This window comes from Bos mutus, chromosome X, assembly GCF_027580195.1.
Source record: "Bos mutus isolate GX-2022 chromosome X, NWIPB_WYAK_1.1, whole genome shotgun sequence".
Classification (NCBI taxonomy): domain Eukaryota; kingdom Metazoa; phylum Chordata; class Mammalia; order Artiodactyla; family Bovidae; genus Bos; species Bos mutus.
This window is the reverse complement of record NC_091646.1, coordinates 75,380,197-75,397,235: the sequence shown is the minus strand read 5'-3', so window position 1 is coordinate 75,397,235 and position 17,039 is coordinate 75,380,197. Positions and strand designations below refer to the sequence as shown.

Genomic DNA, 17,039 nt, shown 5'->3' with positions numbered 1-17,039 from the left:
TAAAATACTCCATATTCTGCTATATGTATTTCTAGTCAGGTGCCCTACATGAGTGAAGGATGAATGATAAACAGTGAGTAGAATAGGAAAACAAAAATTCAGAAACAGTTCACAACACTGCAAATAAACAAACACCAAAAGGTGATATTTTCCCCTATCAAATAAAAAAAGGAAAAACAAAACAAAACAAACTCCTCTCATGTTAGTAATGTAATGTGACAAAGGAAGACATAAAATAGATGATAGACACATACATTATTTATGCTTGGTTAGGTTTCTGGGATATACGAACTCCATGCACTATTGACAATAATTGTAATTATAGTGGAAATTAGTAAAATAAAGAAAAAAAAGTGTTATCTGCTAATATATTACAGGATTCTTAAAACTGAATGCATTATTTAGCTTGATCATTTTACTTCTAAAAATGTCCTGCTGGAAGAGTGTTGCTCTTCTCTAAAGATTTATTTACAGTGATGTTTACAGTTCATCCTGGAGAAGGAAATGGCAACCCACTCTAGTATTCTTACTTGGACAAGTCCATGGGCAGAGGAGCTTGGTGGGTTACAGTCCATGGGGTCACAAAGAGTTGGACACGACTGAGTGACTAACACTTTACAGTTCATATGAGTGAACTTAAAAACTAAATAAAATAAATTATAAAAATAAGATTGTGTCAGATGCTGTTAGCTTCTTATCCAAAATTCATTGCTCATTTTCTTCCTTATTAACATAACATTTATTTAATTCTGGGTGGTAAAGTGACCAGTCTCAAGAACTGATTCTTTTTTTTTTTTTTCTAATTTTATTTTATTTTTAAACTTTACATAATTGTATTAGTTTTGCCCAATATCAAAATGAATCCGCCACAGGTATACATGTGTTCCCCATCCCGAACCCTCCTCCCTCCTCCCTCCCCATACCATCCCTCTGGGCCGTCCCAGTGCACCAGCCCCAAGCATCCAATTGGTCTTATTCTGTTATGGCAATCTCATTTTTGTTTGCCAAGTACTCATGTCCTAGCATCGGATGCAATTTTGAGATACTTATAATGCCCAACTCTGGTTAATATGATACAAAAGATTCAAAAGGAAATCTGTTGGGGAGCTTCTAGGAAAACGTGTGTGTGTGCTAAGTCACTTCAGTTGTGTCCAACTTTTTGCGATCCTATGGACTATAACCCACCAGGCTCCTCTCTGTCCGTGGCATTCTCCAGGCAAGAATACTGGAGTGGGTTGCCATGCCCTTCTCCAGGGGATCTTCTCAACCCAGGGATCAAACCTGTGTTTCTTCTGTCTCCTGCATTAAGCAGGCAGGTACTTTACTGCTAGCGCCACCTTCTCCCCTTACAATATTAAGTTGCTTTTTCCCCTGCCCCTTCTTCCTAACTGACTATGATGTAAGGATGTAATGCTTTCAGTTATGGTAACCAAAAGACCACAAGCATGAGGAAAAAATAGCAAGGTGCCCAGGATGTTGACAACATTCTGCCCAACCAACACCAAGGTTTCTTGCTTCCAGATTTTATTACATAAGTAAACGTGTTTATGGTTCAAATCAGTTTTAAGTTTTATGTTATTTTTAACTTAGTACATCCTAACTGAATAAAAGATTGATTTGCCCACAGCAAAGCTGGGACTCAAATCCATGTGCATCTGTCTCATGTTTATTTTTACTGAACCACTGTGACTTTAAGCAAGACACATATCCTCTTTGAGTCTTAGTTTCATCATCTAAAATGGGGTTTATAATACCTTCTTGGTGGGAAAGACAGCCAAATGAGATAATGCACATGAAAGCTCTTTATAAAGCACAGACTGCTATACAAGCACAAGCTATTTATATGTAAAGTTGTTGGAAGAACACAGTATTGCAGTTAATTCATTTTTTTCTGAGCTTATAGTAGTGCTAAAACAAATTACAACCAAAGAGATGCTTAGACACTTCATCATGGGCTAATTTTGAGAGTTCGGTAACAAATAACAGTTTGACAGAAAGACCTGTTTTTTCCCCTTGGAGAAGTTTGGGTTTGTAAATATGGGTGACTTATCTAATACCTTGTTCTTATAAAAGTGCTGAGACTTCTGATCATGAAGATCAAGGTGATATTTAAAATAGATTTTATCAAGCCAAGCAGCTTATTCCATTGGGTCCATCCTAATGTCCAGCATGACCGAACTCTTGGTGATCATTCCTTGGTCTTGAGATCCCTTATAAATCATGTGGGTACCCCACTGTGGTATAGAATGTTATGTGTAGAGGAGTTAAAATTAGAATTAGTGCTTGTTTCTTGATATCCCTGGGCCTTAGTCTCTATTTGCAAAATAGGTAGAAAAGAGGCAGGCTAAATAATTACTACATTTTGTTTCAGTCAGGGGATCATGTCACTCTCCAACCTGTGAAGTGAAGTGATAGTTGCTCAGTTGTGTCCTACTCTTTGTGACTCTTGGACTGTAGTCTGCCAGGCTCCTTGTCTACGAAATTCTCCAGGCAAGATTACTAGAATGGGTTGCCATTCCTTTTTCCATAGGATCTTCCTGATCCAAGGATCAAACCCGGGCCTCCTGCATTGCAGGCAGATTATATACCATATAAGCTACCAGGGAAGCTCAAACCTAAAACTCTCTGAAGGATTCCTGGTGCACTTAAAAAAAAATTTCTCAACATAAACTTGAAGAGTCCCCATGATTTGGCAATATCTCTCTCTGAGACTTCATTATGTACTACTCTGTCTCTCACCCAACAATCATCAGCTGTACTTACATTCTTCCTCTTCTTTGAACATTCCTAGTTCACTCTCACCTTGGAACTCTGTAGTAGTTCTATCCTCTTCCCAGAAGGCACCTCCTTAAAAAGGCATTCCTGTACTACATGATAGGAGCTAACCAGTCATTCTGTATAAGATCACTGTAATTTAATTCTTGTCATACTTCCATATCTATGTATGTATCTTTTTCACTGTTTCACTAATTTACTTATGATTGATTCATGTGGAGGTTTGACAGAAAACAGCAAAATTCTGTAAAGCAATTATCCTTCAATAAAAAATAAATAAATTTAGAAAAAAAGGTAAGGTTGGTGAAGGCAAAAAATTTTGTTTTGCCACATCCACAGTGCCTAAAACCATGCCTGCCAGTTTGTAGGTATTTAAACTATCTCCCAAAAAAGAAATGAAAACAGGCAAAATGGTTGTCTGAGGAGGCCTTACAAACACTGTGCAAAGAAGAGAAGCACAAAGCAAAGAAGAAAGAGAAAAATATACCAAACTGAATGCAGAGTTTCAGAGAATGGCAAGGAGAGATAAGAAAGACTTCTTAAGTGAACAACGCAAAGAAATAGAGAAAACAATAGAACTGGAAAGACTAGAGATCTCTTCAAGAAAATTAGAGATACCAAGGGAATATTTAATGCAAATGTTAGTCACTCAGTCATGTCTGACTCTTTGCGACCCCATGGACTGTAGCCTACCAGGTTCTTCTGTCCATGAGATTCTTCAGGCAAGAATATTGGAGTGGGTTGCCATTCCCTTCTCCAAAGATGGACACAATAAAGGACAGAAATGGTATGGACCTAAGACCAGCAGAAGAGATTAAGAAGAGGTGGCAAGAAAACACAGATGAACTATACAAAAAAGGTCTTAATGACCTGGATAACCTCAATGGTGTGACCACTCACCTACAGCCAGAGATCCTAGAGTGTGAAGTCAAGTAGGCCTTAGGAAGCATTAGTAGAAACAAATCTAGTGGAGGTGATGGAATTCCAGTGGAGCTATTTCAAATCCTGAAAGATGATGCTGTTAAAGTACTGCACTTAATATGCCAGCAACTTGGGAAAACCCAGCACTGGCCACTGGACTGGAAAAGGTCAGTTTTCATTCCAATCACAAAGAAGGGCAATGTGAAAGAATGTTCAAACTACCACACAATTGCACTCTTTTCACATGCTAGCATGGTAATGCTCAAAATAATCCAAGCTAGGCCCCAACAGTACATCAACTGAGAACTTCCAAATGTACAAGATGGATTTAGAAAAGGTAAAGGAACCAGAGACCAAATTGCCAACATCTGTTGGATCATAGAAAGAGAAAGGGAATCTAGAAAAACATCTACTTCTGCTTCATTGACTATACTAAAGCCTTTGACTGTGTGGATCACAACAAACTGTGGAAAATTCTTAAAGATATGAGAGTACCACACCAACTTACCTGCCTCCTGATAAACCTGTATGCAGACCAAAAAGCAACAGCTAGAACTGGACATGGAACAATGAACTGGTTCCAAATAGGGAAAGGACTACATCAAGGCTGTATATTGTCACCCAGCTTATTTAACTTATATACAGTCAGGTCAGTTCAGTCACCCTGTCATGTCCAACTCTTTGAAACCTCATGGACTGCAGCATGCCAGGGTTCCCTGTCCATCACCAACTTCCAGAGCTTGCTCAAACTCATGTCCATTGAGTCAGTGATGCCATCCAACCATCTCATCCTCTGTTGTCCCCTTCTCCTTCTGCCTTCAATCTTTCCCAGCATCACAGTCTTTGCCAATGAGTTAGTCCTTCCCATTAGGTGACCAAAGTACATCATGTGTACAGATATACAGAGTACATCATGTGAAATGTTGGGCTGGATGAAGCTTAAGCTAGAATCAAGATTACCAAGAGAAATACCAATACCCTCAGATATGCAGATGACACAACCTTAATGGCAGAAAGCAGAGAGGAACTAAATAGCCTCTTGATGAAGGTGAAAGAGGACAGTGAAAACACTGGCTTAAAACTCGGCATTCAAAAAACTAAGATTATGCGATCTGGTCCCATTCAGTTCAGTTCAGTTCAGTTGCTCAGTCGTGTCCGACTCTTTGCGACCCCATGAATCGCAGCATGCCAGCCTCCCTGTCCATCACCAACTCCGAGTTCACCCAAACTCATGTCCATAGAGTCGGTGATGCCATCCAGCCATCTCATCCTCCACTGTCCCCTCTTCCTCCTGCTCCCAATCCCTCCCAGTATCATAGTCTTTTCCAATGAGTCAACTCTTCGCATCAGGTGGCCAAAGTACTGGAGTTTCAGCTTTAGCATCATTCCTTCCAAAGAAATCCCAGGGCTGATCTCCTTTAGAATGGACTGGTTGGATCTCCTTGCAGTCCAAGGGACTCTCAAGAGTCTTCTCCAACACGACAGTTCACAAGCATCAATTCTTCAGCGCTCAGATTTCTTCACAATTCAACTCTCACATCCATATATGACTACCAGAAAAACCATAGCCTTGACTAGATAGACCTTTGTTGGCAAAGTAATGTCTCTGCTTTTCAATATGCTATCTAGGTTGGTAATAACTTTCCTTCCAAGGAGTAAGCGTCTTTTAATTTCATGGCTGCAGTCACCATCTGCAGTGATTTTGGAGCCCAGAAAAATAAAATCTGACACTGTTTCCACTGTTTCCCTATCCATTTCCCATGAAGTGATGGGACCAGATGCCATGATCTTAGTTTTCTGAATGTTGAGCTTTAAGCCACCTTTTTCACTCTCCTCTTTCACTTTCATCAAGCGGCTTTTTAGTTCCTCTTCACTCCAGTCCCATTACTTCATGTCAAATAGATGTGGAAACAATGAAAACAGTGACATATTTTATTTTCTTGGGTTCCAAAATTACTGTGGACAGTGACTGCAGAAATTAAAAGGCGTTTGCTCCTTGGAAGAAAAGCTATGACAAACCTAGCCAGCATATTAAAAAGCAGAGACACCACTTTGCTGACTAGGTTCATATAGTCAAAGCTATGGTTTTCCAGTAGTCATGTATGGATGTGAGCGTTGGACCATAAAGAAGCCTGAGCACCGAAGACTTGATGCTTCTGCACTGTGGTGTTGGCAAAGACTCATGAGAGTCCCTTGGACAGCAAGGAGATCAAAGCAGTCAACCTTTAAGGAAATTAACCCTGAATATTCACTGGAAGGACTGGTGCTGAAGCTCCAATACTTTGGCCACCTGATGCAAAGAGCTGAATCATTGCAAAAGACCCTGATGCTGGGAAAGATTGAGGGTAGGAGGAGAATGGGGTGACAGAGGATGAGATGTTTGGATGGCATCATCGACTCAATGGATATAAGTTTGAGCAAACTCAGGAGATAGTGAAGGATAGGGATAGGGAAGCCTGGTGTGCTGTAGTCCATGGGGTCGCAAAGAGTAGGACATGACCTAGTGACTGAATAACAATGAACAAAACCAGTAAGTGATTGCTGAATTAATAGACAACTGCAGAAAATATGTGAGTGTGAAAAAAATCTGCTGGCTGTCTGCTCCCAACCTTTATGTCCTCAACTTCAGTCTCAATTTAATACCACTCTCAGTTTCTGGGATCAATGGGGACCTGAAGCAGAAACAATAATGCAGCTCTGCAAATCAGGGTTGAGTATATAATTCCTGCCTTGTGGGTTGTTTTGTTACCAACTGGGATTCTAGACCCTTCCTAGTTCCCCATCAGTGAATCCTCTCTTGCAGTTTCCTCAGTGGCCCAGTTCCTCTATACAGAGGCCACATTTCAGCCTACTCAGTTCTCTCTTTTCCATTCCCAAGACTTGATAGCTGGCTCCTGAACCCCAAATGAGTGGATCTTGCTTTAGTTGACATATGTCTATAATACTTAACAGCCTTCTTAAACCTTTGTATTATATATCTCCTCTTGAGATACTCCATTATCTCATGGAATCCTCACCTGCCTCTGATGCTGCCAGGTTGAATTCTTAATGGAACTGTGAATGCTATTGTCATAATCTTTGGATTTCATATGTTTTATTTGCTAAACCTATTAGCCACAGATGGGGTTGACTCTCCTAATCTTGGACTTTCTTGGTTGCCAGTCTGCTTTTCTAGGATGTAACAGAAATAAGTATCCTGACCAGGGGTACTTACCTTGGAGAGCTCTTGTCCAGGTCCACACAGTTGGCAAGTGACACACCGTCCCCATTGGTCCCAGTACTCATTTTCTTGGCAATCCATGGTGGGAAGGCTATGGGCACAGAATACAATTATGGAACAAATGGAAAGGATCTCAAGGCAAGTAGTGGCTTCCATCTCAGTTGGTTTATGGACCTCTTAGTCTATTCTCTGGACCTGGGTTAGAAGGTTTGAGGAAGCCAAATCAAAACAGCTAATGCCTAGATAGCACTAACCATGTGCCAAGAAGTCTTAAATGGTTTAAATGTAATACTTCAAGCTTTAAAACAACCATATCATAAATTATTATTAACCTAATTTTGAATATGTGAAAAATGAGACATAAAGGCCAAGGAATTCACCAATGTTCATACAGTTAGTGGTTGTAACACTTGCTGAACTGGAAAGAAAATGATAAGACAAGGAGCTGGTATCTGCCTAGAAACTAGAGTATAGCCACAATCTCTCACATGTTACCAGCTATCAACAGTTTTGAAAGCACTTTCATACTCATTATATTTGATCCACATAACATTCATGTTGCAAGCAATAGAGATTATTATCCCTTTGTGGATGAGAAAGCTGAAGCATGGTTCTCTTTTGCCAAAACTGTCTCAAGTACCTTTGAAGACAACTAGCTGTCATTGCTTCTGTCCTTGGAAGCGTGGGAGGGGAGAATGATCCAGCTTGAAGAAATGTCCTGGTACATCAAAGTGCAGAGAAAAGGAAACACTACTCAGATAACAGGTTTCAAAATACAAATGGTATAGGGCACTGGAACTAGCATTGGTCAAAGAGTTGGGAGATATCGGTTCTATCCTGGATACAGGTTTGTTTAGGACTAATAAGCTTCCTCAGGATATGGGACTTTCAGGGTTGAAACTAGGACAGTCTCAGGTAAACTGGGATGGTTGGTCAACTTACTTGGCTCTTCTTTCAATCTATGATTCTGTATGAGTGACTTTATTTTTTCTGGCTTCAGTTACTTAATCTGAAGAAAGGGGTCGGTACGTTCCTTACCTACCTTATATAGTCCTTGGAATGATTAAATGAACTAAGGTCCATCAAAGCATTCTGAAGGATTTGAGAAGTTATACAAAATAAGATAGAGTTGAGTATATAGAGAGGTAATTTTCTACAAAGATGAATTTTACTGTAAGTAACTGATACATGGGGCTTGCATTGCTCAAAGAGAAAGGTGGGGTGAGGTTCTTTTGTTCACTCCTTAACCTCATACCACGGTGAACTTCAGGTGGTTTCTCAAAGTATATAAAATCCTAAATGTGTACTTCCAGTCAGAAGAGAGGAGAGTGTGTATGTATAACTTGTGCTAGATACCATCATTCCTCCCTTTAAAAGTCCCCAGTAGCAATGGAGTAAGTTTTCCTGTCTGGGATTCTTGCTTGAATGTACCTTTTCCCACGATCAACTGGGCCATTCTTTCCCATTTCTTAATTCAGAACAAAGTAGACTACAAAATCTATTTTTTACATAAGCTTAAGATGCCCCCGTCTGTTGTTTTTATTATTGACCCATAGTGTCAGCCTCAGTAGGCACACTCCCCTCCCTACCCCGCATCATGTCATTAGGAACAAGAACTATCAGTGGTCTCACAGCTCTCATGACAAGATAATTAAGTGTCATGGGCACAGGGCCAGAATACTGGTCTGGGCAACTCCCCTGTATCCTATTCTTGCCCACAAAAACAGAAAATCATTGGCAGGAGCCAAAGAGCAGTCATGCCCTTATGATAAGCTCCCAATATAGGCATCTGAAATCTCCATAGCATCTGTTTCTGCCCTTTGGGTATCTGAGACACTTTATTATATTTGGTATCCAGAGCCCCTTCCATCTAATAAATGTCATGTGGCATGAATCTTAACATGTCCCTCTAACCTTGGCTTTGAGACCTGTGAGTAGGCAAGTTAGGTGTATGGCCAAATCCCCATATCAGGCTCCAGGGAACAAACATAGGGCTTTTTTTTTTTCCTTCTACTTTGTCAAACTGTTTATCCCAAGCAAGCAAATTAAACTGTCTTTCACAATAAGTTTAACAAATTACCTTTTTTAAAGAGAAGCCACAATGACTCTGATCTGTTATGAAGAGGTCATGGCTATGAGTAAAATTGTCTAATAATGGTTAAATTATTACCAAGGGACAAACTCAGGCCTTATGTCAAGTTCTTCCCTGTGGTCAGCAGTGTCCTGTAGTACATGTACTGCCTTTTTATTTTAAGAGAAGGTGAGAGAGAATAACTAAGTTTTGAGAAAATCAGAGCTACTCTGAGGTGCCCTATAACTGCAGCTAGACACTCTTCCAAAGTATCCCAGAAGATACATCTGAATCCTCCAAACTGCTGTATAAGTCAGCAACATAGATGGATCTATAAAATTTTGACATATGTATGGATGTGTGCTAAGTCACTTCAGTCGTCACTGACTCTTTGCAACCCCATGGACTATTGCACACAAGGCTCCTCTGTCTCTGGCATTCTCCAGACAATAATACTGGAGTGGGTTGCCATGTCCTCCTTCAGGGGATCGTCACGAACCAGGAATATAACCCACAGTTCCTGTGTCTCCTGCATTGCAGGCAGATTCTTTACCATTGAGCCACCAGGGAATATACTCATACAAATGCTTCCAGATAAAGATAAAAAACCTTTTCATTACCTCAGCAGACTCTCTCATACCCCTTCCCAGTCAATGCCATTTCCTTCTCTGAAGTAATTTCTATTCTGACTTCTATCACCATTATTAGTTTAACCTGTCCTTGAATGTCATGTAAATTTGATTCATATGAGAGCCTTCTTTTGTTTCTGGCTTTCTTTGCTCAGTACAACATCTGTGAGATTTACCCATGACATTGTGTATAGCAACATTTATTCCTTACCATTGCTGTATAGTATTCCATTGTTTGGATATGCCATAATTTATTTTATGTGTGTTTTTTTTTTTCTTTTGGTTGATGGGCATTGGGCTGTTTCTTTCTTTTTTTTTAATTTTATTTTTAATTTAAATTTATTTATTTAAATTGGAGGCTAATTACTTTACAATATTGTATTGGTTTTGCCATATATCAACATGAATCCACCACGGGTGTACACATGTTCCCCATCCTGAACCCCCCTCCCACGTCCCTCCCCATACCATCTCTCTGGGTCATTCCAGGCACCAACCCCAAGCATCCTGTATCCTGCATCAAACCTAGACTGGTGATTCATTTCTTATATGATATTATACATGTTTCAAAGCCATTCTCCCAAATCATCCCACCCTCTCCCTCTCCCACAGAGTCCAAAAGACTGTTCTATACATCTGTGTCTCTTTTGCTGTCTCGCATATAGGGTTATCATTACCATCTTTCTAAATTCCATATATATGCATTAGTATACTGTATTGGTGTTTTCCTTTCTGGCTTACTTCACTCTGTATAATAGGCTCCAGTTTCATCCACCTCATTAGAACTGATTCAAATGTATTCTTTTTAATGGCTGAGTAATATTCCATTGTGTATATGTACCACAGCTTTCTTATCCATTCGCTTCCATGTCCTAGCTATCGTAAACAGTGCTGCAATGAACATTGGGGTACACGTGTCTCTTTCAATTCTGGTTTCCTCAGTGTGTATGCCCAGCAGTGGGATTGCTGAGTCATAAGGCAGTTCTATTTCCAGTTTTTTAAGGAATCTCCACACTGTTCTCCATAGTGGCTGTACTAGTTTGCATTCCCAACAACAGTGTAAGAGGGTTCCCTTTTGGGGCTGTTTCTAATTTGCGGCCATTTAGAATAAAGTTGTTACACTATGGTCAAATGATTTTCAAAGAGAGTGCCAAGACAATTCAATGGGAAAGAAATAAGCTTTTCAAAAAAACATATTGTGACAACTGCATAGTCACATGAAAAAGAATCAAATTGGACTCTTATCTCATACCATATATAAAATTAACTTAAAATGGACCAAACCTCTAAATGAAAGATATAAAACTATAAAACTCTTAAAGGAGTTTTTATAAGGAAACAAAAATGTTTATAATTAAATTTTTTTCTTATAGGAAAATATAGGTATAAACCATGATCTTTGATTAGGCAATGATTTCTTAGATCATAGCACCAAAAGGAACACAACAAAACAGGAAAAAAATACATAAATTTTACTTAACCAAAATTTAAAACTTTTGTGCTTCAAGGACACTATCAAGAAAAAGAGGGAGAGGGTGGGAAGATTTGGGAGAATGGCATTGAAACATGTAAAATATCATGTATGAAACGAGATGCCAGTCCAGGTTTGATGCACGATACTGGATGCTTGGGGCTAGTGCACTGGGACGACCCAGAGGGATGGTATGGGGAGGGAGGAGGGAGGAGGGTTCAGGATGGGGAACACATGTATACCTGTGGCAGATTCATTTTGATATTTGGCAAAACTAATACAATTACATAAAGTTTAAAAATAAAATAAAATTTAAAAAAATAAAAAGACAACCCACATAACAAAAAAAAAAACAAAACTGTAAGTTATAGAGAACTGAAAAGCTATATGAAGGGCTTCCCTGGTGGCTCAGACAGCAAAGTATCCACCTGCAATGCAGGACACCCAGGTTCGATCTCTGGGTTGGGAAGATCCCTTGGAGAAGGGAATGGCAACCCACTTTAGTATTCTTGCCTAAAGAATTCCATGGACAGATTTTGCAGGCTACAATCCACAGGGTCCCAAAGAGTCGGACACAACTGAGTAACTAAGCATGAACACACAAACTATATATCAATGTATGTGTGTATATACACACACATATATATATAAAATACACATGTATAATGTATATATTGTAATAAAATATATATATTATATAATATATATATTGTAATACACACACACACACACACACACATATATATATATATATATATATATATAAAATGGGCTTCCCAGGTGGCACTAGTGGTAAAGAAAGGGAAAGGGAAGTTGCTCAGTCGTGTCCAACTCTTTGTGACCCTGTGGACTGTAGCCTACCAGGCTCCTCCAGCCATGGGATTCTCCAGGCAAAAATACTGGAGTGGGTTGCCATTCCCTTCTCCAGGGGATCTTCCTGACCCAGGGATCAAGCCCAGGTCTCCTGCATTGAAGGCAGATGATTTACCCTCTGAGCTACCAGGGAAGTAGTGGTAAAGAAACTGCCTGTCAATGCGGGAGACATAGGAGATACTGGTTCAGTCTCTGGGTTGGGAAGATCCCCTGCAGGAGGGCATGGCAACACACTTCACTATTCTTACCTGGAGAATCTCATGGACAGAGGACCCTGGCAGACTACAGTCTATAGAGTTGCACAGAGTCGGACATGACTGAAGTGACTTAGCACACACTTAGCACATACAATATGGAAATCTTATGACTCAACAATAAAAGGACAAATAATCTAATTAAATATTTGAATATACGTTGCTCAAAAAACATATTAAAATGGCCAATAAGGACAAAAAAAAAAAAAAAAGATGCTTTAACATCATTAGCAATTAGAGGAATGTTGATCAAAATCACCATGAATACTATTTCATACCCACTAAAGTGGCCATAATAAAAAAAAAGGGGGATGATTAAATGTTGGGAAGGATGTGGTAAATTGCAACTTCATATACTGCTGGTAAATGTAAGGTGGTGTACTCTCTTTGAAAAATGGTTTTGCAGTTCCTGAAAATATTAAACATAAAGTTACCATGTGATCCAGCAATTCCTATCTTTTGTTATATAACCAAAATAAATGAAAATACATATTCACACAAAAATCTGGACATGAATATTCTTAGCACCACTATTCATAATAGCCCAAATCGTAGAAACAACTCAAATATAAATCAACTGATAAGTGGATAAACAAAGTGTAGTTTGCTGCTAAGTCACTTCAGTCATGTCCGACTCTGTGTGACCCCATAGACGGCAGCCCATTAGGCTCCTCTGTCCCTGGGATTCTCCAGGCAAGAATACTGGAGTGGGTTGCCATTTCCTTCTCCAATGCATGAAAGTGAAAAGTGAAAGTGAAGTCGCTCAGTCGTGCTCGACTCTTAGCGGCCCCAAGGACTGCAGCCTACCAGGCTCCTCCGTCCATGGGATTTTTCAGGCAAGAGTACTGGCAATACAATTAAATATTATTTAGCTAGAAAAAGGAGTGAAATACTCAGTAAGGACTACAACATGGATGGACCTTGTATAATGCTAAGTGAAAGAAGCCACACAAAAGGACAAATACATTATTCCATTTATATGAAATATCCAGAATAGACAATTCACAGAGGCAGAAAGTAGGCTAGTAGTTGCCAGGGGCTGAGGGAAGGAGAGAATGTGAAATAACTACTCAATGGGTACTGTCTGGAACTAGATAGTAGTGATGGTGTGTGATTTGGTGAATATGTTAAAAAAAAACAAAAAAAAAAAAACGGTGAACTGTACACTTTACAAAAGTGAAATTTATGACCTGAGAATTACAGTTCATAAAAATCCTAGTTCTTCAGCGTTTCCTTTAATACCTTGAACTACCCTATATCATTCTATTAGACAATGCTTGTTATTCCCCAAATTAAAATTTAAAAAGGTATTATGAATATTCTTATATATGCCTCCAAATGATTTTTAATGCAAAGTTATCTATTAAGTGCTGTTTGGGTTATTGATTGGGTTTAACCAGAGGGGCTGACAAGTGGCAAGATGACTAGAGTATATCCTTATTTTGTCTGTCTTTGTCATGTGACTGTTCACCCTGTCTATCCTCTTGTCCTGATCCTGTCCCCTTTGAAAAAAATAATCTAGAAAAATAAGAATGCAAGTTGACAGGGAAAAGGATAAGCAATGAGAATGACATTAATAGTAATTCCCACATGAGGTCATGGTGCCCTGAAAAATTGACATTGCCAAGTTTCTGCTGATATTAGGTACTTAAACTACTGCCAGTGCAGCTGCCTTTGGCCACAGCTTGTGACTGCTGTTCTTCTCAACTTGCACATGCCTGTGGGATGAAACGTGCTTTCTCTATCTAGGACGGGTGGGCAAAACAGGATGACAGGTCTAAATTAAGAACTCAGGACTTGATGGAAGATATTTGCCTTGCCTGGGCAGTGCAGGAGATGTGAGATTAAAGAGGATGAGGAAGACAGCAGGTGGTCCATGCCCTGCCCATTCCTCTCCTTGTGAGTCTACCCAGTCACCCACATGCAGGGGACTGGCAAAAATCAAAGTAGGTGCTCAGTGCGGGGTTGAGAATAGTAATTTCTTTGAAAATCAAGCTTCTAATCTGTGCAATGCCTTCATTATTTCCAGATGTTTGGCCTATAATCCAGATGTTTTATCACTTGGTGCTGGCTCTCAGCCTTCTCTTTCTTGGCATGGCTCAGGGCCACTTCTATCCCAGCTTTCTCTTGCCCATAATCTGCTTCCAAACTATCAAACTTCATATCTTCTTTCTGCCCACATATTTGTGAATTCTGCATTCCTCAGAACGGTGAGTGGGCCCAGGTCTAGCTGTGCTATCAAAAGTGTATTCCTCCCCATTGCTGGACTCAAGGTCCCCAATCATACCATGAGGATTTGGTCAAATCTTTGACTAGTGGTTCTCACCTAGTGCATCTTGGGAACTGCAAAAAACACATATATTTCGTTTGCATTTCTGAGATTCTGATGTATTTGGAATTTTTAAAAATTCAGGAGGTAATTCTCATGTACAGCCAACTTTGAAAGTCATCGTTTGTTTTTTCTGTTTTGGTTCCTCAACTCAACTTGTGGGATCTGAGTTCCCGAACCAGGGATCAAACCCAGGCCTCCAGCAGTGGAAGTTCAGAGTCCTAACCACTGGGTAGTTAAGGAATTCCCTGAAAATCATTTAAGGCCCTTTTTGGCTCTTGTACATTTTTCCTGAATATTAGGTGAAGTCAGAAAAATGCAGTCTAAATGCAGTCACATTTAGAGGGAACTTGATGAGGGAGTAACTTGAGGCCTACTCATTTATTTTTCTGGAAAGAATAAGTAATAGTGTGACATGGGCTGAAGGTGGAATGATCCTTTAAAACATGTTAAATCATGTCACTTCCAACCTCAAAATGCATTGATGGCTCTCCCTACTCAATAAAACTAAAGTCCTCATAATGGCCAATGAGGCTTTAGGTGATCTTCCTATCTCCCCATCACCTCTTTGATCCCATAATCTACTCTTCTTCCTATTATTCTCTTAACTCAAACCATGCCAACCTCCTTGCTCTTCCTGAAACTAACCTGAAAATGCTCCCACCTTAAGGTCTTTGATACTCACTGTTCCCTTAGTCAGGCATGTGTTCCCCTAGATATGTACATCACTACTTTCCTCACCTTCTTCAGTTCTTTGATCTTATAATATCTTCTTAGGGAGGCTTTTCTAACCACCCTCTTAAAACTTCAACTTCACACCATATTCCCTATGTCTTTCTCCTGTTTCATTCTTCTCAATTGAACTTATGACCATCTGACACATTTTATATCTTACTTATTTACTTCTTTATTGCTTGTTTCTAACACAACTAAAATGTAAGCACCATGAGATCATGGTCATTGTGTTTAGTACTTCATCCCCAATGCCTAGAACATGCCTGGCATACAGTAGAGACTAAATAAATATTTGTTGAATGAGTGAATGGTAAACATTTACAAAAAAAAAAAAAAAAAGGTAACAATCTTCTGGCCTAGTGAAAGGTTTTACAATTGGAAAGGGTTTCATACCAGTTAGCTCAATAGTTTCTTCCAATAACTCTGAGAATAAGCCATGGATTGTTATCACCAATTAATGGATTTTTAAAACAGAGGCTTAAAGTGAAAAAAAAATACCTCAAATACACTGAAGAATCATACAAAAAAGATCTTCATGACCTAGATATCCATGATGGTGTGATCACTCACCTAGAGCCAGACATCCTGGAATGTGAAGTCAAGTGGGCCTTAGGAAACATCACTATGAACAAAGCTAGTAGAAGTGATGGAATTCCAGTTGAGCTATTTCAAATCCTAAAAGATGATGCTGTGACAGTTCTGCACTCAGTATGCCAGCAAATTTGGAAAACTCAGCGGTGGCCATAGGACTGGAAAGGTCAGTTTGCATTCCAAACCCAAAGAAGGGAAATGCCAAAGAATGTTCAAACTACCACACAATTGTACTCATCTCACACCCTAGCAAAGTAATGCTTAAAATTCTCCAAGTCAGGCTTCTAGGGTATGTGAACTGTGAACTTCCAGATGTTCAAGCTGGATTTAGAAAAGGCAAAGGGAAACAGAGATAAAATTGCCAACAAATCGTTGGCAATTGTTGACCCATCAAATTGTTGGATCATCGAAAAAGCAAGAGAGTTGCAAAAAAAAAAAAAAAAAATCTACTTCTGCTTTATTGACTACACCAAAGCCTTTGATTGTGTGGATCATAAACTGTTGAAAATTCCTAAAGAGATGGGAATACCAGACCACCTTACCTGCCTCCTGAGAAATCTGTATGCAGTTCAAGAAGCAACAGTTAGAAGTGGACATGGAACAACAGACTGGTTCCAAATCAGGAAAGGAGTATGCCAAGGCTGTATATTGTCACCCTGCTTATTTAACTTATATGCATTATTTAACTTATTTACCTTATAATGAGAGTATATGATGTAAAATGCCGTGCTGGATGAAGTACAAGCTGGAATCAAGATTGCTGGGAGAAATATAAATAACCTCAGATATGTAGATGACACCACCCTTATGGCAGAAAGTGAAGAAGAACTAAAGAGCCTCTTGATGAAAGTGAAAGAGGAGAGTGAAAAAGTTGGTTTAGAACTTAACATTCAGAAAACTAAGATCATGGCATTCAGTCCCATCACTTCATGGAAAGTAGATTGGGAAACAATGGAAACAGTGACAGACTTTATTTTGGGGGGCTCAAAAATCACTGCAGATGGTGAGTGCAGCCATGAAATTAAAAGATGCTTGCTCCTTGGAAGAAAAGTTATGGCCAACCTAGACAGCATATTAAAAAGCAGATACATTACTTTGCCAACAAATCTGTCTAGTCAAAGCTATGGTTTTTCCAGTAGTCATGTATGGATGTGACTATGAAGAAAGCTG

At 39.4% G+C, this 17,039-nt stretch overlaps 1 protein-coding gene across 11 annotated transcripts in view; it reads right to left on the bottom strand.

Moving 5' to 3' along the window:
• EDA2R (ectodysplasin A2 receptor) overlaps positions 1-17,039 on the bottom strand; it is a 115,222-nt gene that overhangs the window by 64,115 nt on the left and 34,068 nt on the right. For 6 of the 11 annotated variants that reach the window (XM_070365528.1, XM_070365526.1, XM_070365530.1 and 3 more), the window contains one exon: positions 6,911-7,007. In XM_070365528.1, coding sequence (XP_070221629.1) covers positions 6,911-6,997 — 87 coding nt within the window. In that variant the 5' untranslated portion in view covers positions 6,998-7,007. Of the gene's footprint in view, positions 1-6,910; positions 7,008-7,556; positions 7,635-17,039 lie in introns of all 11 variants that reach the window. The other 5 variants (XM_070365522.1, XM_070365531.1, XM_070365529.1 and 2 more) reach the window with 1 other exon arrangement.